Source organism: Episyrphus balteatus, chromosome 1, assembly GCF_945859705.1.
Source record: "Episyrphus balteatus chromosome 1, idEpiBalt1.1, whole genome shotgun sequence".
Lineage (NCBI taxonomy): Eukaryota > Metazoa > Arthropoda > Insecta > Diptera > Syrphidae > Episyrphus > Episyrphus balteatus.
In genome coordinates this window covers 165,526,768-165,552,231 of record NC_079134.1, presented here as the reverse complement: position 1 = coordinate 165,552,231, position 25,464 = coordinate 165,526,768, and the positions used below count along the sequence as shown (strand labels likewise).

The 25,464-nt window shown below is 34.1% G+C and overlaps 2 protein-coding genes across 2 annotated transcripts in view; both read right to left on the bottom strand.

Annotated features, from left to right (window-relative positions):
* The window catches only part of LOC129921111 (pre-mRNA splicing regulator USH1G), a 522,815-nt gene that overhangs the window by 373,410 nt on the left and 123,941 nt on the right, over positions 1–25,464 (bottom strand). The gene's annotated exons all lie outside the window — the stretch shown is intronic.
* On the bottom strand, positions 16,506–23,659 carry LOC129921116 (uncharacterized). The gene is made up of 2 exons (XM_056002801.1): positions 23,545–23,659; positions 16,506–17,682 (listed from the first exon to the last, which is right to left on the bottom strand). The coding sequence occupies exons 1-2, from the start codon at positions 23,563–23,565 to the stop codon at positions 16,849–16,851; spliced, it is 855 nt and encodes a 284-aa protein (XP_055858776.1). The 5' UTR covers positions 23,566–23,659; the 3' UTR covers positions 16,506–16,848.

Genomic DNA, 25,464 nt, shown 5'->3' with positions numbered 1-25,464 from the left:
GTTATTACCGACTTTACAGACAACCCATATTTGCGAATTTATTTCATTATAATTTTTTTTCCGTTAAACTTTAAGACATTGAAACACTTTAAATAAAATTGAATTTGAAAAGAGAAAAATTTGTTTGAAGAAGAATGGTCACCACAATTATGCATGACCTTAGAATGGGCGTGTACCATACGTTCGAATGAATTGCAAACATAAGCACGTTTGTGTTTTTTTTTCTTTTTGTGGTTGAATCTTTTATAATTTTAATTAGGATGATGCATATCTCTATTGAAACCCCATTTATACTAACCGAAATGGTCAGTGAGCCGAATGGATTTAAAACGCATTTCATAAGGGATTGGCACAACTTCTATACCTAAACCAATCGCGCATAAATGCAAACGTGCTGACTCTTAAAAAAAATATTTGTTGTTAATTATTCTTATGCAATTTATTCAATTTGGTTTTGAATGTATAATTTTTATGCTGTTGTTATTTCTGTTGTCATATTGGATGGATAGAGATCAAAAACCTTTATTTAGACGAGTTCAATGTCGGTTAGCTAGCCATTTACGAATGCACTGCAAGTGTCATTATTTGAGTTGCAATAGGTTAGGTTAGGTTAGGTAATATGGGCTGACAGTTGATTTTGTTACCGTCACACTTAGATCAATGTAGATCCCTTGTGATACCCTGAAGTATTGTAACTTCATGAAAAAGTGTTAACCTATGAATGCTATGGTTGTTCAAGCCATTTGGAGGACTTGACAAAGTTCAGTAGGCTATTGCCTGAGAGTTCCGATAGTTCTTCTAATTCATTGAAGAAGTAGTTTCCTAAGAATTTTTTCCTAGTGCGACAGAGTGCTGGGCAGTGACAGAGGAAGTGAACAGTGTTTTCCTGTTCGTCCTCATTACCGCAGCCTCTGCATAGATCATCCGTACTAAGCCCCATTTTCTTTTTGTGGTATCCTAGTAGATTATGTCCCGTTAAGACGCCTATTAGGGATCTTAAGGAAGGTTTACTAAGTAGTAAGATCTTATTTGATTTTTTCTCGTCGAAGTTCGGCCATAGTTTCCTGGTGTGACCGCAGGTTTCTAGGAGGTTCCATCTTTCATTAGTTTTTTGTGAAATATTGTTGACGATATTTCGCTTTATTTCACATTGTGGGATTCTGATGCTATGGTCTATGAGAGAGGGATCAAGAACTGAGCCCTCCCTTGCAAGCTCATCCGCTTTTTCGTTGCCGAACACATCACTGTGGCCGGGAACCCAGCAGAGTCTTACATTATGCTGCGTACCAAGAACCCTAAGCTCTTCGCGACAGCAAGAAACAAGCTTTGACTTGATTAAGGTGGCAGAAATTGCTTTTATTGCCGCTTGGCTATCAATGAAAAAGGTGATGTCAGCAGGTGATATCGCCATCATGGATATTTGTTTAGCAGCATTTTTCACTGCCAATATCTCGGCTTGGAAGACACTGCTGTGATCGGGGAGCCTGAAAGAACTGGCAAGGTTGAGGTTTTCTGAGTAAAAACCTGCACCAACCCCAGTGTTCATTTTCGAACCATCAGTAAAGATGGCGATAGTCGACTCATTTGAGAAAGGTATACTGTTTTCCCAATCTTGTCTGTTAGGGCAACTGACATTAAAAGACTTGTTGAAGTCTAAGTAAGGGGTCATGTAATCTGTACTTACGTTGTTGCCAACGTAGTTCGAAAGGATCGTAGTATGGCCATTTTGACTAGTATTCCAAATGTTGGTTTGACTGAGTCGTAGGGCGCTGTTTGCCGCTAATTCTTTTACAAATAGATCTAAGGGAGTGAGATTAAGGATTGCTTCCAAGCCTGCGGTTGGAGTGGACCTCATCACCCCCGTAGTACTAATGCATGCTGTTCTTTGTACTTTGGTTAGGGTCTTCAAGTTCGTGGATTTCTCCAGAGCTTGCCACCAGACTAAGCTGCCATAGGTCAGAATGGGTCTGACAATGGCGGTATACATCCACATGATTATTTTGGGATTTGGTCCCCAGTTTCTGCCAAGAATTCTATTACATGAGTAAAGTGCAAACGTGGCTTTCTTGTATCTTTCTTGAATGTTTGGACCCCAGTTAAGTTTCTTATCCAAGATCACTCCAAGATATTTCGCTTTATCCGAAATCTTAAGTGGGGTGCCATCAATTTTTGGCACTGCAAAAGGAGGAATTTTCCTTCTGTTTGTGAAAAGTACCAGTTCTGTTTTTAGGGGGTTTACTTTAAGACCGCATCTCCTGGTCCAGTTACTGACCTTGGATAATGCGTTTTCTAATTGTTCGCTTACAGTGGTTAGGTATTTACCTGTCGCTAGAAGAGCTAGATCGTCTGCGTAGGCTATAACCTTAACACCGCTATAATTTAGTTTGATGAGAATCTCATTCATCACCAAAATCCAAAGAAGAGGTGATAGAATACCACCTTGTGGGGTTCCTCTAGATGCGTACATTTTTATATGTGACCCACCTAATTCACTATTGATTTGCCTGTTTTTCAACATGCATACGATCCATTTTATGATCGTGTCTTCTATTTTAAGGTCAGTGAGTGCTTTTTCAATGGCACTATTATGGACATTATTGAATGCTCCTTCGATATCTAGAAATGAAGCGAGGGTGTATTCTTTAACCGCAAGCGACTTTTCTATTGTTCTGACTGCACAGTGTAAAGCTGTCTCTACACTTCTACCTTTTGTGTATGCATGCTGAAAGGGTGATATAGTCTCCGGTATTAAATAACTGCGGATATGTATATCGATTAACCTTTCAAGTGTTTTGAGTGTAAAAGAAGTTAGACTGATAGGTCTGAAATCTTTGGGTTCTGTGTAACTGGATTTACCAGCTTTTGGTATAAAGACAACTTTGACTTCAATACTACACATTCTTCAATTATAAATAAACGCTGTGAATATTAATAACTTTTAATTGCAATGAATGAAAATTATTTATATTTTTAGTCGGAAAAAGAAGGGGTACTTATTCATTAATTAACTTGAACAATTAATTAAAATTGGTTACAAAACGTTTTCTGGCTAAAGTTTTTACCTCAACTCTTTTGTTTTAGAATTGCTTCAATTAATTGTAATTAAAAATCATTGCAATCAATTTAATTCAAAGACTTTACGGAAATAAAAATATTGTTATGGGTTGTATAAATAGTGTAAGGGCTAATAAGGTGAACTAAATACATTTCTAAGCTTGAAGTTAAGACGTTTCCTGAAAGTGCTTAGAAAAAACAAAAATTGATAATAATAAAGACAAATTCATGTTTATCATCATCATCTTCTTGCATCTCGTTTAAAGCCTTATTTTGTTGCAAACAAATAATCAATCTACAAAGTAATGAATTGAATCATTCATCCAACGTTTGTCACTCCATTAACCTACTACCATGTTTAAATTTATCACTTATCAAAATCTTTCTTTATTAATTCAATCCACTTAAAAATTCACTCCTTAAAATGTTTGGCAACACGATTCATTTTTTTTTAATTGTTTGGTTTGTTTTTTTTTTAAATGTTTGGCAACACGATTCATTTTTTTTAATGTTAATTATGACAAAGTGAATTAAATTGATTTTTAAATTTTTTGTCGGCTTATAATCTAAAATGCACTTAATGAAATTACAATTTGTCTGTTAAGATTGCACATTTCTCAATTTACATTTGTGTATATTATGATCCTCGGTTGTAAGCCAAGTACACAAAAGTCTTTTCATAGATAAACTGTGTGGCGTTGTTTGGTTCATGCAACAAGGCGGGTGACTTGGCCCACAAATAAATAAGGTTAACAACAATGAGTCTCTTCGCATGTCGTATAATTCAACTCAACATAGTATACGAGTAGTTGTTGATGGTACACAGGTAGAAAAAAAAACATCTGTGAAGCCAACTTTAAATGATGCAATTTCGCGTACTTCAGATTAATTTAAAACAATTTCCAAAGTAAGTAGCAATAGCAACAGCGCCATCAAACAGCGGCAAAAAAAGTGAGCACAATGATTACAAATTACGATGCTATTAGTGATAAACGATTGTCAGTTGTGTTTATGTTAATGTTTTTTGGCATGGTCTGTGATGTGGCGTTGGAAATGAGATGTTTTTAGTTCAAAACAGTTTTTATTGTTGTAGCTGGTGTAACTATTAAAAATACATAAAAAAAAATTGTTTGTTTGGAAAATAATACATATTTTATTTTGTGTGTAATATTTACGTATGTATAATTACATGCACCTTTCAAAAATACACAGCAAAGAAGTAATAAAATTTAAGTAGGTACTAGAATAACTTTATGTCAGAGTAAATTAAACTCATACAATCAAAATGTGGCCATACAGAAAAAAAAGTCCAAAAATATAGAACATCCGAATTTCAAGTCCGTTTTGCCCGGACACCGTCCATTTTTGAGAAAAATGAAAAAAAAAAAAAACTCCAAAAAAGTTATAAAAATTCAAACGAAATGGAGTCACAGCTCGAAACTGGAGGGTGACAGGGCCAAACGGACTTTAAATTCGGATTCAGCGTGCCCAAAAAACATATAGAAAGAAAGGTCTGGTTCCTGGTACATAACACTTTTTTTTTGTGTGCCGGTGAAATTGTTAGAAATGTACCAATGGAATTCAACGGAGAACCTACGTTTTTGGACGGAAATACAAGTCGTTTCTTCGTGAGATTTGAGAAATGTCTTAAGAATTCACTCAAGTTATGTCCTTTTTCGTTGTGATCAGAGACAAGAAATAACAGTCAACCTTTATTTTCAATCGGTTACTCTCTGAGAGTTACCACATTACTTTAAATAGTTTCGGTTAAGGTTTGAGATTTATTTTAAAAAATCTAAAATAAAGGTTATTGGTTGAGATTTATTTTTATTTTTTTAAATATCTCTTAATTGTTGAGATTTTTACAAAAAAAAAATAAATGGAAAAGGTTAACCCTTAACCGTTTTCGCTGAAAATAAATCAAAAATGGTTAATTCAAAGGAAAATTTCGAATATGTCAAAAATTTCTTTATTTTGCAGAAATAAATATGAAAAAGATGCTTTTTCTTAGTTTATGTATTAAGTTCAACTATTAAATTGACTCTCAAAGTTCTTTGACCCAATCTGTAAAGAAGAAAATGTCTTTTCCACTGTGATTTTAGTCGCTGGGACGACAAGCACAGTTAATACAATTTCGAATATTTCAGGAGACCGATGTTCTAATTGATACATTTGCAGATGAGATTTATTTTTTTCTCTCAGCTATAAAAATGTCACTGGGTGACCGAAACATACAAAAATACAAAATAAAGGTTTCTCTCAGACCTTGACCGAAATTTTTCTTTTTTTTTTAAAAAAAAGGTTATTTTATGACCTTTATTGAAAATGGCAACAAATAAGAGTTATTAAAGAACCCTTCAAACGGTTGAGATTTATTTCTGATCTCTGGTTGTAATCATTCAAGTCGAGGAGGCGTTTTCACTTGACTTGACTACTTTTGACATTTTCATCACACATATGAAATATAAATTAGAACACTTCAAATGCTTCATTTTTGTAAATATCTTTTAATCAATGTCAACAGAAGTTACCGGAATATAAATACTATACAAAAATTTTAAAATTAATATTGTTATCTAAAGTAAGAGATTTAATATTAAGTCAAGTCTCGAATCTCTGATTGGTAAGCTGTAAAAAAAAATTCTTCCATTGTTTGTATAGGTAATTTTATTGGAAAGGTTAGGCAAGAAAAATCTCTCTTACGAAAATGACCTAACGTTTCCTGAACATGCCAAATCAAATTTACATTAACAGTAAAATTAAAATTAATTAGAAAATTTCATCCGAAATGTCACTCAGTCAAAATAAAAATACTCAAAACCAAAATAAAACTAACAAAAGATATCAAATAATAATTTTTCAAATAAAATAATCAACTTACCCATTAGAAAAGTCAAAGACATGACAGTAAAATGTGAGTGCAAAATTTTTATTTTTTTTATTTTTAGTTTAAAATAGTTGTGCGATTACGCTATTTGAAAAAAATATTTGCTACTAAAATCGTAAAATAGGAAAAAAATAAACCTCACTAAAAAAAATAACGAATTTTCAAATTTTAAGAGCATAAACTCTTGTTTTTTTTTTAAATTTTGGATGCTGTTCTTATAATGGCAAGGAGAAGGTACAGTTCAATGAATTAAGCTTAGAACAATACAATAACAATTAATTTTTTTCTTCCACAACTGTTATTTCAACTCAATTAAAGGTAGAATCGATTGCTTTTTCTTTTTGCAAAAAGTAACAAAAAAAAAAAAAACACTCGCAGACTATAATGTATGTACATAATTTTCACACAACCTAAAAGTTAATTTTTCCTTTGGTTTCTTTTTACTTTGCAGTGAAAATGAAAGCTTTTTGAGGTAAGTGTAGTGAGTTTGAAAGTGCCAACGAAGAGTGTGAAGATGACTGTTATTACAAATCTTGAAAGTGAAAAGATATTTTTATAAGTTGCATAATTTTAGGCATTTAAATATATTATGATTGAAGATGATGGTTTGCAAAAGAAATGCTTTCTTTCTATTAGCCAACAATGGGGGCTTTTTATTTTGAATTTAAATATTTAGTTGTAATTATAATGAGGAATTTTTTTTTCAAGTTTTAGATGGCTTTGAGATAGAGATTTTTGATAAAATTGCTAATAATTATTCTAATATGCGTTCAAAGATGAAAAACAGGTATAACTTTTTTCAGAGACGTCAGATTGCCTTGATTTTAGCATTAAAAATTTTGTAATCAGCATTAAAAAATACCTCGAAATCATATATAATATGTGAAATATACATAATACCATTTTCTATTATTGCTAATATTGCAAATCTCCATTCCGCGATTTGACCTTGAAAATCGCGACTTGCGGACATGAGATTTTTCTAGACTTTTGAGGTATGTTATAGAATGGCAAAACGAAGGTATTGAGCAAAAAAAATTTCTTTTAGCACCCATTCCGAGGTTAAACTCTTATTTGACTGGATTATAATTTGTTTTTTTTTTTCCAATCAAACTTTTTTTGAAGTGAAAACTTCTTTAGTATCGTAGTGATTTGAAACAAGATGAAACGAAAACGCGACACGGCTTCAACTTGTTATAACTTTTTTGTCTAACAGATAGATGAATGAAATTTGTAGTGTAGATAGGTAATTAAATAAATTATAATTGTACAAAATTTCAATTAATTTCATATTCAAAATTCGGAGATAACGGTAAAAAGATGTTCTTTTCTAACACACGTTATATCTTTTGATCTAGTGCACATACAAATTTGATTTAACTTTAATACGCATGCTGATAACATAACCTTTTATTTGATATATCACACATAACGTTACGTTACAAGTTACACAATTTTAAATTGAAAAAAATTTAAAAATACCTCAAAACACCTGTGGAGATCTGTTGGCGATGACCAGCTACCAGTGTAGGAAGTACCGTAATCTCAACCTGGAAATTCGACATGGTTGATTTTAAAAAATTCTAACTTCTCTTGTAGACATCTTTGAAATAAGATTTATACATCATAATACAAGGTGAAACAATAAGCTTTCACATGGTATAAAATTTTTTATAGGTTGTCAAACAAAAAAATTGATTTAATAGCATGAGAACATAAAAATAAATGTTTTTTTTGCTTTTTGGATGAATTTTCATCGAGTTTAAAAAATTCTAGCTCTTTTTGTAGATGTCTCATACATCTGATCGATATATATATTTTTTTAGCTAAGACAATAAGATGGTGTAAGAATTTGTATAGGTTGTTAGGGAAAAAAATGGATTTAATAGCGTGAGAAGATAAAAATACGTGTTTTTTCGCTTTTTTTGATGGAAATTGATCGAGTTCAAAAAATTCTAGCTCTTTTTGTAGATGTCTCATAGACCTAATCGATATATATATTTTGAGCTTAGAAAATAAGCTTTCAGATGATATAAAATTTATATAGGTTGTCATATAAAAAACATGGATTTGAAGGTGATAGAATAAAAATAGGTAGATTTTTTCTATTTTTTTTTTTTTGCAAGAAAAATGATTTCTTAAGGTTTCACTTCTACCACGTGTGAATTGCACACATGATTTTTTTTTTTTTTGCTCCACCAATCTATTGAAAAAAGTGAATTATTATCTGCTCTAATTTTTTTTCCTTCCCTTCTAAATATTCACTGCACGTTATTCGTGTTTTGTTCACAAATTTAAAAAGTATAATATTTGCTTACGCTTGCACTTGAACATGAATAAGATAATAATTTATAATTTTTGTACGTGTTAGCCTTGCCAAAATTTTTAACCAAAGAAGTCAGCTACATTTGAATATGTCAAAAAAATCAAAGTAACTAATTCATTTATGTCAAAAGTTATGCATGTGAAGAGTAGCTGAATGGAAGCTTCAATTATTTAACTGTGAAGATCTCAAAGATATACAAGTAAACGTGCTGGTATGTAATTCATTTGTTTTTTGTCACACATTAATTTTTTTTATAATTTTTTTTTCTCTTCCGAGCATTCAACTTAAAAATTTCCTGGGAAATAATATCACTTGAGTGTGAGTTTTTGTTTAATTTTTTGCTATAAATTATTAAGATTTCTGATTTAATTGTGTTTTTTTTTTGTTCTTAAATAATTATTTTTTAATAAAATAATACAGTTAAATTATGAGTTACAAAATTGATAAAAAAGTTAAGAAAAATCACAAAATGAATCGCTTTAAATATTTAATTTTATTCAAAATCTTTACTCACTAATAAAATGCAACAAATTATTTTAAACAAATTCATATTGATTCTATGATTTATATTATGAAAAAAGACTCATATACCGACGATGAACCGTATTCCAACATTTTCGTTTTAAACTCACGGGCAACTCACCAAAAACTAAACCTTTTTCAAAATCCGATGTATTTCTTAAATAAATAAAAAAATGTTCTAAAAGTGTCATCTGCAAAAGAACCATGTCACATAAATTATTTAAAAACCTTCACCTCTTGATAAATATTTAATAAGAGGTCAAACAAAAACTGCCCAGTAAAGTTATGTAAAATTTACGAAAACCAAGAAGAAAAAAAAAAAAAACACAAATATTTTTTGAAAAAAATAATTATAGAGTACTCCAAGAATTTAAGTGTTATTATGGTCACGTCTAACTATGGCATCTTTATGCCTTGCTGCATCTAGTAATTAAGTCATAAAAGTTGGTGTTGCATTTTTTTTTTTATCTTCTTTTGTTTTAAGTGGTAAAACATACATGACTCTACACACAACACATAATTTCTAGGCCACATATATTCCATTATACATGATCATGTACTGGATGATACCTACTAACAATTAACTTTTCACAGAAAAAAAACTCACTCATTCGCAGTGAGATTTATTTAGCAAAAAAACAAAAATCGAGTTCGTTGCTCAACTCTTTTGTTTTGGTTTACCTCTTTTGTAGTTTTTTTTTGTTTTGTTTATATTTATTTTTTGTATTTTTTCTTTGTCATCCCGGCGAATAGTAATAAAATACCAAAAAATATTAACCAAAATAGAAAGACAAGATGGTAATAAAAGAAGTTTATTGTGACCTTGCAAGCTGAGTGGATTATACTTATGAGTCTGAGTTATAAGGATGGTCTTAAAATAAATATGAAGTGTTTGGGTTTTTTTTTCTGATGGAACACTTCCCACGTTATGTGTATTTGTGCTCTCAATAAAGCTTGTTGTAATAATAATTTTTAATCGCCTCTTTTTCTTGTGTTATATCACATTCACCGACATTACCATTACTTGTTTTGGAGGGCGCTCAAGACGGACAATTAAAAATGAAGAAAAGTAGAAAAAAAGAAAATAATTGAAAAAGACATTAAAAATATAACAACACCGACTTGGAATGCGCAATAATCTCTGCACATAGTATTTTTTTGTGTCCAATAAATCCTCCAAACATTAATCTAACGACGTAACTGCAATAAGATACTTATCTTTGCCAGTTTTATTTTGTGTTGCTTTGAGTTAAATAATCAATTTATTGCTTCTTCAAGAGATTTTGTCGCACATTCGGTAAGCAACACAAAAATAAACTGCATAACGGACCATTTGACGATAGGTACTTTGCCCCATTTCAAGTACCCTCTAATCATAAAAATTAAAATTGTGTAACATGCTTCATCTTTTGATGGGAATTGAAAGAAATGAACACAGATAAATTAAATGACATGCAATTTGTTTCAGCTGCTGCGCCCGTAATTAAATTTGAAGCAAAATGCAACTTAAATTTACTCTGAGGTCACTTCCGGTAACTGTTTTAAATTGAATGCGCTGTGAACTTTTCATTTCTTTTCTGTTCAAACTTGGATCTTAGATTTATTACAGCTCTGACACTCTTTTTGCAGAATATAGTTACTGGTGTACTCTATGATGTGGTATAGCTACAATGAAAGTGAATCTTCACTCATGAACAAGTTTGATGTGGTCGTCCGCGGCGGTTACAAACTGGCCTTGCAGCTAAACAATATGATGGTACAGGTACACGGAGGTTATAATTTTATTTCCTGCAGGTTCACATTGCGATGCTTTTGGGGACGTTAAAGTTGAATGGATTGTGTCTCTCCTTGAGACCAGTCTAAGTGTGCTGGTTTATGTGGTCTTTGGTCGTGAATGCGATTTTTTCTCATGGTAAATGGTAAACAGATGAGGAATGATATACAGTGGAACTTTTTGGGGGCAGAAGTGGAAAAAATTTAAACTCAAATTTGTTTCAATTAGGACCCCAATGGTTCAAAAACTTCAGATATTCCATTTTTGTTGCATTTTTTTAATGATGTAATTTTTGTACCCACTTTTAATTCCTGATTATTCCACTGTAAAACGTGATGTGAACTAACTTCCGTGAGATTATACCTACCGACAAATAAATATATAGGGGTGCCTGAAAAGGATGATGATTGCATCTTTTGCTGTTTTGGTTTGTTGCGTAATATATTTTTGTACGTTGTTGCGGTAAATGAAAAGGGAAAGGATGCGATCTTTCAAGGTGATTATGAATTTACTGTAGCGAAATGGTCTGCGAACAATGAAAAAAAGAGGATTATTGATTTTTTATATTTAATAGGATATGGGAAGGGTTTTTGGCAGGTTTCTTATCAACATTGATCTGATCAAAATAAAAATACAATAATGAATAAAATCTTGTTGTACTGCATTCGATTATAACAATGGTGAATATGCAGAGACATGGTGTAAAGTATGCTAAGAAGACAAGATGTTTACATGAAAAAAGTACGAAATTGAATTTTCGTGAAGGTAAACTCAGAGTTATAATTATTTCAAGTGGTTGAGTGCAATCTTCATATGGAGTAAATAATTTTTTTAATATTTCATATAACTTTGGCAGAAAAATAGATTATTTAATAGATTTAATTCAATGATGATATAATGAGATATAATGCAACGGAAGTGTCCCGGACATGTCCCGGACATGTCCCGGACGTGTCCCGGACGTGTCCCGGACGTGCCCCGGACATGTCCCGTACATGTCCCGGACGTGCCCCGGACATGTCCCGGACATGTCCCTTACGTGTACCGGACATGTCCCGGACGTGTCCCGGACGTGTCCCTTACGTGTCCCGGACATGTCCCGGACGTGTCCCGGACGTGTCCCGGACATGTCCCATACATGTCCCGGACGTGTCCCGGACATGTCCCGGACATGTCCCGGATGTGTCCCAAACATGTCCCTTACGTGTCCCGGACATGTCCCGGACGTGTCCCAGACGTGTCCCTTACGTGTCCCGGACATGTCCCGGACGTGTCCGGACGTGTCCGGACATGTCCCCGACATGTCCCCGACATGTCCCGGACGTGTCCCTTACGTGTCCCGGACATGTCCCGGACGTGTCCCGGACATGTCCCGGACATGTCCCTTACGTGTCCCGGACATGTCCCGGACATGTCCCGGACGTGTCCCGAACATGTCCCTTACGTGTCCCGGACATGTCCCGGACATGTCCCGAACATGTCCCTTACGTGTCCCAAACATGTCCCGGACATGTCCCGGACATGTCCCGGACATGTCCCGGACATGTCCCGGACATGTCCCGGACGTGTCCCGAACATGTCCCGGACGTGTCCCGGACATGTCCCGGACATGTCCCGGACGTGTCCCGAACATGTCCCTTACGTGTCCCGGACATGTCCCGGACATGTCCCGGACATGTCCCGGACATGTCCCGGACGTGTCCCGGACATGTCCCGGACATGTCCCGGACGTGTCCCGGACATGTCCCGGACATGTCCCTTACGTGTCCCAGACATGTCCCGGACATGTCCCTTACGGGTCCTGGACATGTCCCTTACGGGTTGGGACAAGTCCGGGACATTTCCGGGACATGTCCGGGACATGTCCGGGACACGTCCGGGACAAATCCGGGACATGTCCGGGACATGTCCGGGGCACGTACGGGACATGTCCGGGACATGTCCGGGACATGTCCGGGACACGTAAGGGACATGTCCGGGACATGTCCGGGACAAATCCGGGACATGTCCGGGACATGTCCGGGACATGTCCGGGACAAGTAAGGGACACGTCCGGGACATGTCCGGGACACGTAAGGGACATGGCCGGGACATGTCCGGGACACGTCCGATACAAATCCGGGACATGTCCGGGACATGTCCGGGACAAGTAAGGGACATGTCCGGGACATGTCCGGGACATGTTTGGGACACGTCCGGGACATTTCCGGGACATGTCCGGGACATGTCCGGGACACGTAAGGGACATGTCCGGGACACGTCCGGGACAAATCCGGGACATGTCCGGGACATGTCCGGGACATGTCCGGGACATGTCCGGGACACGTAAGGGACATGTCCGGGACATGTCCGGGACACGTCCGGGACAAATCCGGGACATGTCCGGGACATGTCCGGGACATGTCCGGGACAAGTAAGGGACACGTCCGGGACATTTCCGGGACATGTCCGGGACATGTCCGGGACACGTAAGGGACATGTCCGGGACACGTCCGGGACAAATCCGGGAAATGTCCCGGACATGTCCCGGACCTGTCCCTTACTTGTCCCGGACATGTCCCGGACCTGTCCCTTACTTGTCCCGGACATGTCCCGGACATTTCCCGGATTTGTCCCGGACGTGTCCCGGACATGTCCCCTACGTGTCCCGGACATGTCCCGGAAATGTCCCGGACGTGTCCCTTACTTGTCCCGGACATGTCCCGGACATGTCCCGGACATGTCCCGGACATGTCCCGGATTTGTCCCGGACGTGTCCCGGACATGTCCCGGACATGTCCCTTACGTGTCCCGGACATGTCCCGGACATGTCCCGGACATGTCCCGGACATGTCCCGGATTTGTCCCGGACGTGTCCCGGACATGTCCCTTACGTGTCCCGGACATGTCCCTTACGTGTCCCGGACATGTCCCGGACATATCCCAGCCATGTCCCGGACATGTCCCGGATTTGTCCCGGACGTGTCCCGGACATGTCCCGGACATGTCCCTTACGTGTCCCGGACATGTCCCTTACGTGTCCCGGACATGTCCCGGACATGTCCCGGAAATGTCCCGGACGTGTCCCAAACATGTCCCGGACATGTCCCGGACATGTCCCGGACGTGTCCCGGACATGTCCCGTACGTGTCCCGGACATGTCCCGGACATGTCCCGGATTTGTCCCGGACGTGTCCCGGACATGTCCCGGACATGTCCCTTACGTGTCCCGGACATCTCCCGGACATGTCCCTTACTTGTCCCTTACGTGTCCCGGACATGTCCCGGACATGTCCCGTACGTGTCCCGGACATGTCCCGGACATGTCCCTTACGTGTCCCGGACATGTCCCGGACATGTCCCGGACATGTCCCGGAAATGTCCCGGACTTGTCCCAAACATGTCCCGGACATGTCCCGGACGTGTCCCGGACATGTCCCGGACGTGTCCCGGACATGTCCCGGACATGTCCCTTACGTGTCCCAGACATGTCCCGGACATGTCCCTTACGTGTCCTGGACATGTCCCGGACATGTCCCGGACGTGTCCCTTACTTGTCCCGGACATGTCCCGGACATGTCCCGGATTTGTCCCGGACGTGTCCCGGACATGTCCCCCACATGTCCCTTACGTGTCCCGGGCATGTCCCGGACATGTCCCGGACGTGTCCTTTACTTGTCCCGGACATGTCCCGGACATGTCCCGGACTTGTCCCGGATTTGTCCCGGACGTGTCCCGGACATGTCCCGGACATGTCCCTTACGTGTCCCGGACATGTCCCGGACGTGTCCCTTACTTGTCCCGGACATGTCTCGGACATGTCCCGGACATGTCCCGGATTTGTCCCGGACGTGTCCCGGACATGTCCCGGACATGTCCCGGACATGTCCCGGACATGTCCCGTACATGTCCTGGACGTGCCCTGGACATGGGGGAATCCTACTGAAGATACTAAAGTATCATAGATTGCTCCGGTAAGCACCTATCATACATTGAAATTTGCTTACATTTTTGGGACTAGATATGGTTCAGTGCCATAGATTTGAAGTCTATCCATGTCCGGGATATCTGGAAAATTAATAGATCGTCCGCTGACTCAACATAAAGCCAGTTTGTTTTTTGGAATATTTAAATGCAGACTACATGAAATTGGTACAAGAAATACAATGAAATAAATAACTGCTATGTACCGTAAATGACATACTGCAGTAATTGGTTTCTCCAATATTATTTCTTCTGTTCTCCACAACTTGTGACTATTTTAATTTTTGAGGAGTACTTTTGAATATTTGTTTACGAATACAATGCGTCTTAATTTAGTGCTAAACTGAATAGAAATTGTATATAACATTGCAAAGCATGATCGTCATCGCGTCACCACTAATCTTTTACATTATTATTATTCTAATATCATGCTTTTAAAATCGATGTAGGTATTTCATCATTATTGATATTGTAGATTGTAAGATTTTATAAGTTTCAGTTGTTTTGTATTCATTCTATACTATTTTTGTGATACCAGATATAACTATATAGGTCCAATCTTTAAGATATTAGAAACTGATTCCAATATTTTCCCTTTGTTTTTTTTTGAAGATTTTCTCATTTGTCTCATAAGGTTTGGCACACATTTTTTGTTTTTGTTAAACAATTGCTACTGCTATTATTCATGAGTCACGACTAATCAAATCAAAATTATCAACAAAAGCAGAAAAAAAATGACTTTTTCGTCGATTCGTTTCCATTTAGTGACAAAGTCCTTATAAATATTATTGTGAAGCACCGATTTTAATTATATTTCCATTTCGGAAGATTAAATTTGCTACTGTTACCCTATCTTGAGCAGTGGCGTATCCAGAAAAAAATTTGGAGGGGGCTAGAAAATTTTTCAAACATTTTTTAGAGGGGTACGAATAATATATTCACCTTTGATCGAGAGTGAAGCTCTGTGCTGCGGTACTGAAAGTGGTATAGTAGCATTTAACTGCTCTCGACGTCGACAGCTGTATATATTTTTTCATAATATGTTGCTTTTTTAATCCGAATTCGAAGTCCAAAGTGGCATTTGTTGAAAGAAACCATTAGTTACATATGATGACCACTAAGATTTTGAGATATCAAATATTTCTATTTCCAATAGCTTTGAGAAGTATATAATTTTTGAAAAAAGTGTTTATTGAGATTGCATAAGAACTTTTGCAAAACTAAACAGTGATGTTATTCGACGTACGTATTATACTAAAAAGTGATCTGAAGAATTTCGAATTGGACTTAAACCCGAGAAAAAAACACCCAACCCCCAGCTACAGCTAAGGCTCTTACTCAAACAAACACAAATAGCCGTTTCAGAATTTGGAGGGGGCTCGAGCATCTGAGCTGCCTCTAAATCTATAAGATTTACGAACAAGTTTCAGTCAAGCATATATATTACAATGAAATTAGGTAAAAAATAACATGATCTGGAAGGCTTGGGGGGGCTTGAGCCCCCTGAGCCCCCCCCTCAATACGCCACTGATCTTGAGGAGTCAGTTTGTTGTTCACATTAAGATATTACCACCTGACTTCTACTGATTTCTGTTAATTTATTTAATATCAATTGTTAAACAATTTTTTTTTATATCACGCAACCTTATATCTTCCTCAAGTTCATAAAAGTAGTACTGCAGTAGTACCGGAAAATAATACCATATCAAATCATTCAATTACTGTCTTTTAAAAAATGTATCCGAATTTTCAGAACTATTGGTATTCTATTCGAAAAACGAGTACTAAATAAGCTAGAATTTATCAGTTGTATTTTGCAGTACTGCAGAAGTAGAAGAAGGTACTACTTTTATGAACTCATTTTAAGCTAAATTTTATTTAAAGGATTAAAAATAGGTATTGCGATCCCATTTCAATTCCAATTTTATCAGAAAAATAAAAAAAATATTTATTTTTTAAGTAAAAAGTTTCGTTTATTTACAGAAAAATTACTATCGTTTCGTTTAGACTTAAAAAACTACAACAAATTTAAACATTCTAACAGCGTTAACTCGAGATATCATTCAGTTTCTTAGATATTAAGGAAGTTTGTTTTTTGCCACTATCACATTATAGATGGCTCTGACTATATACAAAAAAAAAAAACACATGGTACACTTGAATATAGAAAAAAAAATTAAAATAGAACTAAGAAGAAGAGATAATACAGATGAAGAAAATGATAGCTGAAGATTATTTACAGCAAGCATGAAAACAGTCGTGGTACATGAAAAAATGCACTTAACTAAGAGATAACAATTCAAAGATCAACAATTTTTGATCTTAATCCCAACCATGATGATGTTCTTCATGATGAATTGGCACCCAAACTTTTTCCCATACTGGCTTCCAGACCTTCTTCCATGCTGGCACCTTAACTTCCTTCCACACTGGCACTTGAATGGCTTTCCATTCGTCTTTCCATGCTTCCTTCTTTTCTGTAGCCCAGGCTTGTTTCTTCTCTGTTCGCCAAATTTGTACTTTCTCTTCGACCCATGTTTCACGTTTCTCCTTGATCCAGATTTGTTTCTTTACTGGCTTCCACACTTGAATCCATTCTTCCTTCCATTCGAGTTTCTTCTCCGGTACCCATTCTTGTTTTTTCTCTGTTTTCCAGACTTTCTTCCATACTGGTTTCCAGATCAATTTTTTCCGCCACAGATCATGACTGGTGTATTCCCAACCTTCGTGATCTTTGCCAAGGAACTTCTCACCGGGTATTCCCATTTTTACCCATTCGGGGACAAACATTTGTTTCCATTCGGGTACTTGGATTTCTTTCCAGATAGGAACTTTGATTTCCTTCCAAATGGGTTTGTTGATTTTCTTCCATTCGGGGACTTTTTCTTCTTTCCATGCGGGCACTTCACGTTCTTCGATGTGGGGTTTTTTCACAATCTTCCAATCGGGTACTTGAACTTCTTTCCAGATGGGCACTTGGACTTCTTTCCAAATTGGTACTTGGATTTTCTTCCATTTGGTTTCCCAAGCTTCTTTCTTGACAGTCTTCCAAATTTGTACCCAGTCTTCTTTCCAAACCAGCTTCTTCTTCCAGACTCCTTCAGGTGGGTGGGCGAATGCTGTTGAAATGAGTAGACTGCAGCTGACTCCGAGCAACTGTAATAAATCAAGAAGAAAAAGAAAAGGTTTTTAATACTAGGTCGGTAGCTTGCAAAGTTTTTATTACTTAGAAATACAAAGGACTGTTAAACCCTTTTGCCTCTATTATCAAAATTAAGTGGCTATAAAACTACTGTTTAACGATTTTTAACTAAGCCTTTAGTAAGTTATCGATAACCTAAATGCTTTATGACCACTTAATCTTAACCTAAGCGGAAAGTTACAGCTCGTGACATATTAGATAAATTTTACTCAGCAATCTGAATTAATAGCCCAAGTTGCACTTTTACTTGGGCATATCATTAAATTGGTTTTAGATGGAAATTTTATTTAAATTAAAACATTTTTGTTTAAAGAACTTAACAGTGGTATACGTGACAAAAAACATCTATACAAAATATTTGACATTTCTTTCAACAAGTTTAAATTCATTTAATTCATTTATTTATTCAAAATAAAAGATCATTCATATTTTTTTGTAGCCATTATTTTAGTGATATGACATTTATTATCATTTGGTTGTTTGTAATCGTTTACAATTCTAAAAATTATGTGCAACATATACAATTCATATTAAGGGCTTATAATGACGAAGCAGAAACAAAGCGTTACAAAGAAGTGACAGTTGGTGAAATGAAACTTCACTTTTAAAATTTGTGGGTTTTGGCAGTGGATATTTAAATTCGAATTTTATTAAGTTATCATTTCCTTTGTTCCACAATCATAAATATTTGTTTATCGAAGGCGCTAAATGAGTTTATCTTTCCATCATGACAAATTTGGTAGTCGTTTTTGTTTACTTGATTTTATTTTAGTTTTTCCTTTTAACTCAATAGCCCAGTCATTTTAGTCATTTTTAAGCCCAATCTGCGGAAAAATTCCTACTGGGCTGAATTTTGGTATACAGCTTAATGACGGCTTTGTTATGAAAATGTGAAAAATCGACATTGATATCGTGTCCGCGTTAAGAGTTATAAGGGTCAAAAGGTCACAAAAACTGGTTTTTCACGATTTTCAGCAAAACGGTAAGTCTTATCAAAAAAATTTCAATGCAAGAGTTGTAGACCAGATTATTATATATAAAAAGTGTCATGACACTTTTTTTCCTTAGACCCACCGTTTCTTAGGTATAACGATTGAAAAAGTTGAAGTTTAGTTGTAATCGTCATAATCCTATTCCTGAAAAAAAACTCCTAACTGAAAAGTTCCTGAAATTTCATCATTTTTTTAGGTTGAATTTCGTTCCTCAACTGAATATGGGGAAACCAAAAAAAAAAAATGGAAATTTTCGCCATTTTTCCGATTGGGGCTCTTTTCCCGAAAACATTGCCCTGGGAATTTTTGTTTAGAATATGTCTGAAAATATACAGGGTGTGCAATAGAGAATGGACAACCCTAAAACGGCTTATAGCTACACTTATGATTGTTCTAAAAACAGATACAAAAAAGTTCTATCGCAACCAGTTCATAAAATATGGACTTTTTTTCGTTCAGTGTATTTTAAATTTTATCATCTTATGTTTTCGTTCACTACAACCACGAATGAATGAATTTTATTTATTTCTTTTTTTATAATTTTCTACAATAATTGGATGAGTACATAAACACTTTAAAAATTTCATAGCTATTCCACATTTTCGTAAAAAAAATTTTGAAATCTGTTTTTTTGATGCAAAATGTAAAAAAAGTATTTTATGAAAAATTTTAAACACCTGTGGTATAAAATAAATCTATAGAAACCTAGGTGGCCATCTTTCTTAAAAATATTCTCCTTATACCAGAATATTTTTAAGAAAGTTGGCCACCTAGGTTTCTATAGATTTATTTTATACCACAGGTGTTTAAAATTTTTCATAAAATACTTTTTTTACATTTTGCATCAAAAAACAGATTTCAAAATTTTTTTTACGAAAATGTGCAATAGCTATGAAATTTTTAAAGTGTTTATGTACTCATCCAATTATTGTAGAAAATTATAAAAAAAGAAATAAATAAAATTCATTCATTCGTGGTTGTAGTGAACGAAAACATAAGATGATAAAATTTAAAATACACTGAACGAAAAAAAGTCCATATTTTATGAACTGGTTGTGATAGAACTTTTTTCTATCTGTTTTTAGAACAATCATAAGTGTAGCTATAAGCCGTTTTAGGGTTGTCCATTCTCTATTGCACACCCTGTATATTTTCAGACATATTCTAAACAAAAATTCCCAGGGAAATGGTTTCGGGAAAAGGGCCCCAATCGGAAAAATGGCGAAAATTTCCATTTTTTTTTGGTTTCCCCATATTCCTAACAGTTGAGGAACGAAATTCAAGCTAAAAAAATAATGAAATTTCAGGAACTTTTCAGTTAGGAGTTTTTTTTTCAGGAATAGGATTATGACGATTGCAACTAAACTTCAACTTTTTGAATCGTTATACCTAAGAAACGGTGGGTCTTAGGAAAAAAGTGTCATGACACTTTTTATATATAATAATCTGGTCTACAATTCTTGCATTGAAAATTTTTTGATAAGACTTACCGTTTTGCTGAAAATCGTGAAAAACCAGTTTTTGTGACCTTTTGACCCCTATAACTCTTAACGCGGACACGATATCAATGTCGATTTTTCACATCTTCATAACAAAGCCGTCATTAAGCTGTATACCAAAATTCAGCCCAGTAGGAATTTTTCCGCAGATAAAACCTAAAACTACTGGACTACAATATTTGATTCTTTTTAATATCTTCTTTTGATTGATATTAAGGTGATTATTTGATACCTAGAAATTCAATTAATTAAGTTCCATTTTAACACACTTAAGTGCATTTTGGGAACGCTTTCATAATAAAAATACGAAAATTCCAGGGGTCAAAATAAAAGTTACTCTTTAGTTCTTGCTATTTAAAATACTTTGAAAATAATCATTAAATCTGTTAAAACTGAGATGCCATAAAGTTTTTGCTTTTAATTCGAATTAAAAATTTTCTAGTATGGGTAATTTTTTTAGTTTAATCTATATGATTAATAGAATTATATAAATGATTTCTAATAAAAAAAAATAGAAAAATAGTTTAAAAATTGAGTTATTAAAAAAATTAAAATATGAAAACATAAAAAAAATAAAGCTCAAAAACTCATATAAAAAAAACTAGGTCCACATCGTTGAAAACAAAAAAAACATATCTTTTTCTCGAATTATTGTACTATAAAAAAAAAACCGGCTAAAGAACAAATTAAATTGTTATATGTGGAAGGATGTCACAATATTGCTAAAAAGCTGAAAAAACGTCATTTTTTTTTGTCTGGTTTTCAACTTTAAAATTATCACTGTCTCAACCAAGGGTGACTAAGTTGATGCTATAATGCTACTTAAAATTTACTTTTGTTTAGACTTTAATCATCGAGGCTTTAAAAAACGACCACACTTGTCTAACAGTAATAGGTGTCCCGATTTATCAACCAGCTAGATTTATTTATCTGTTAGAATGGGTTTCAACTCAACTAATTACTGTCCAGCATTTTTGACCATCATTATTTATGTACCTACATTATGCATTGTACAAATTCAAGTTTGTGTGACAGCTCTTTTGTTTTGCCTTAGATTTATTAATAACGTCGCACCCAGACGTCATGGAAAACTAATTGCTATCTGACATTAAAAAGCATGTTTCCCAAAATAATAAGTTTTTTTCTAACTGAAGACATACCTCTAATATGTATAAGTAAGTATCGATGTTTGATGCAGAACGAAAAAAAAAAATGTTGGCGCTGTTTGAATATAACTCAAAATAAAGGAATACAGTCAATTAATTTGGCAAGCAGTATAAACATTCAAATACGGTCCGTATCATTACATTAATTTTTGAGAAAGGAAGAGTATGGATATCTTCCTTCAATGAATAAGTAGTTGTATTAAGTATGAATTTATGAGGCCGAAATATAATGAACCATTCTGAACACTTAATGTATTTACCAAAATAAACAACTTCCTTGAAAATCATTGATTTAAAGTTCGAAAAACAAAATAAAAATTGTTTGGGGTGAAACCCACTTATTGTTTTGACATTATACCTATAAAATGCTAAACATATTACTTACATTAATTTCCGTGTTAGTTTTTCAATCAATCGAAGAAATACATAATATAGAAAAAAAAACAAAAAAAAAAGTCATTATGAAATGGCTTTCGCAAGTTCACTGCCATTCAATGCCAACTTTTTTTTTGCAATGTCACTCTGCACAGTGAGATGATGAGTGTGAAAAAGTTTTTTTCTTTCCTATATATTTGAATAATAAAGTCATGATAAATGAGTAGGTAGTCATTGAATTTAATCAACATAAATTGATGTAATGTAATAACTGTAATTTAAGAAATTAATCAGTAGTCAATTGAATCTATTTACAACTTGAACGTCAAAAATTAATTCAAGACAGATTTTCGTCTTTGAAAATGAAATAAACTCTATTTGAATATATTTGCATGCTTACAGCATCTAATTTTTTATTTTTGACCCTTGTAACAACGTTTTTAGTTTTCTGTATAAATTATTATTTTTGCTGCATTTTAAATATTTTAACTAGGATTTTATATATAGTTTTTGTAGACCTACATTATGAAATATTTTTGCAATTCACAGTCGAAAATTATGTATAAAAAACTGATAACTGACTAAAAGGAGTCATTTTTAATTAAAAAAAAATCAACAATTGGAAACTAAAGATTTTACATAAATTAAATATAAAAGAAAATTTCATAAGGATTGACTTTAATGAAACTCAAATATAAATTTTAATAAGAATTTTGTTAATGAAAGAATATTTCTCTTCTGAACAATGGTACACACTTCGTTCTTGTTGATTCTCACCGAATTGAGTAAGTTTATATTTTTTTATTTATTTTTGAAATAAATATATTAACAAAATATTTTAATTTGAATCTAAATTGCTCTTTCATTAAAAAATATCCCACAAAATTTAGGTCATATCACTGTGAAAACTATTTTTTATTCATATTGGGAATGAAATAAAAGTTTAAATGAATTTGTATGTCGTTCTTGTCGGGACCATTTTAAATACGTTTCGTTTGATTACAAAAAGGTAGCCATATTGCTTAAAAAACTACTAAAGTTTCGTACAAAGTCTTAAACTATTTTTAACATTAAAATTAAAAGCATTTAAAAAAAAAAACTAAATTAAAAGCTAAAGCCCTAATTATGTTGTTTGTTTCAACTAAATTTTAATTAAATGTCTGTTAATTCTGTTAATCAATACTTTTTTATTTGAGATCTTACTTGTTTCTCTGAAATGAAAATTTAATTCTTTCAAATAATTTTAAAAATTGGGAGAACTAGATATAAATTTTGTTGCTTAAAAACTTCACTGTAAGAGTGTTTCATCAAAAAATAAATTAAAATAAAAAATTGTGAAAATAAACAAGGAACTTTAAATTTATGCAGTTAAAAAAAATAAAAGCTGAGAGTAAATAAGAGTTTAAGGAGTAAATTTTTAAATCCTAATTTTAAAAACACTATTAAAGATACATGATTTTTTTTTAAATATTTTTGAATAGTAATGGTCCTTAAAACATTTTCACTGGAAGTTTATTTTAAGGACTTTTTTTTTTTATTATTGTTTATTTTTTTAAATTCTGATTATTTAAGTCACATTATTCCTGATATTTTTCAACAAATATTTATATTCGAATGTTTTATTTTTTAACTGAAACACTTCAGAACACAATCATTTTCAATTAAATTTCATTTTAATGAAACAGTCTTTATATAAAAACATCAATTTTGTAAGAATATATTTTTTTTGTATTTCCACTGCACTTATTAAGAATTTTTACGAATTAAAAATCAATAACACCCACCAATAACGTAAGGGATCTCATCCTGGGTAAATCCCTTCGCGGTTAGTTAAAGTTTAAACGTTAAACACTTGTGAATGTTACTCCTCTCCTGATGAGGTCTTCTAATCACACTATCGTTCAGTGCCTCGCGAACATCTATTTATATTTTGAAAAAGATATAAAGAGACACATCAAGAGTTAAAACCAAATGCATGTTGTATAGCTTTGATATTTGCTTCTCTTACAAAAAGATAATAAAAAAAAAACACACGAAATATGCACACCCAGGGTTGTGTATATGCAATTTGAGAAAAACAAAAAAAAAAAGCATACAAAAATAAAGAAGAAAATGCAAAACAACAAAAAGTGAAAAAAAAAATTATCACAACAATTTGGATCCCCACATTACCACAACAACAACAAAAAACAGTAAAAACGAAGAAACCCCCAAAGATATATATTTCTATCTTACTTTAACATTTCCCCCAAAAAAATCATACTTTATCCCTTCTTAAAGTGGTAAAGTGTAGACGGACAAAAAAGTAAAGAAATACAAAAAATACAAAAAGAAGCTAAACCCTGAGTGGGTTCAAGTTGAGATTCGCATCTTCTCTCATCACACGGTGGTTTGGTTTTTGTGTGGTAGTATAGGTTTCTGCCAAGAGCGGAACCTTCACGTGAGTCGAATGGGACTCGATTATTGAGCCTATCACATATGGCAAGTGGTGGAGTAAAATGAAGTTATTCAATATACGAAATTCTCATGTTGTGCGAAGAGTAGTGAGTCGCACTTAACCGAACCGCACCGAACGTTGCGGCGGCAATTACTCTCCCTTTCAATGGATTTATCTGCGTGTAGCAGCAATAGATACGAGCGCCACCAGTTGAATTTATTTCCATTTAATTGGCAAAACAATGTGCACTTGAAACATGTGTATGGAATAATATTGTACGATGGAGTTTGACTTAACGTTGTTAATTTTGGCCAAATAAACCAGATTTCGTTTGATTAATTAAAAAACTGTTAACACATTATTTTCAAAGGCTTAAATTTTTTCTTAAAATAATTAAAAAACTATTGCTACATTAAGAATATCGTTTAAAATTTGCTTAATAAAATTTCAAACAACCCATAAAAGCTTTTCAGTTTATAACTTTGAGATTAATTAATTTATAGCTTCATAATTTTTCACAATAGTCACGAAAATAGAATGATTCAATTATCACAGCATTATAATAAACCATTTAAGAAATATAAAACATTTCGAAAAGAATTTAAAATTTGATATTTTCTTTGTTTAGGAAACCCTTCAACAAAAACTTCAAAGAGAACCAAAAATCTTATTGTTAAAAGTTAATGACCCGTATTCATAAATTGTTTTTAAATTCCGCATTACTGAATCAATAGTTAATACGTTTTTTCTAAGCAACAACTTAAATAGTGTCTAAGAATATGCCTTCAATTTTATTCTCATTGTAAGACTCAAATAAGATTCTAAAATTTTGTTTAAGTTGTTAACATTTTTGAGCAGACTGAATAAAATTAACATTTACATACCATTCAGATTAACTTACTTTTACTTTTTTTTTTACTCTATAGCCATAGTTCGGGCAAGTGTTTTATTTTTATATTATAGAGAATTAGTAATTATGTAGATAGATGATTTGGAATTGAATAAAAAAAAAAACATTGATTAAAAAACATTTTTAACGCTTTCAAACGTATGATTTTCATAAAAACATTTCAATTATGAGCGAACATTTCAGTATTTTTAAAAGGTTTGCCCCTTTGCATTTACGGAGGTAGATATAATTTTTTCCCAATATGAAGTCTATTTGACTTCTAACTATTGATATGTGGCGCCAAAGCTATAGTATTCGTTTTTAAATTAATTTGTTAATTCAAGCAAAGTTTTCTTAAACCATTAGTAAGATTATGTT

Excerpts from the sequence above, each read along its gene's own strand:
- LOC129921116 (XM_056002801.1), bottom strand. The coding sequence starts at position 23,565 with ATGAGATCCCTTACGTTATTG. Across the intron at positions 17,683-23,544 it reads TGAGATCCCTTACGTTATTG|TTGCTCGGAGTCAGCTGCAG; the intron begins GTGGGTGTTATT and ends GATTTATTACAG.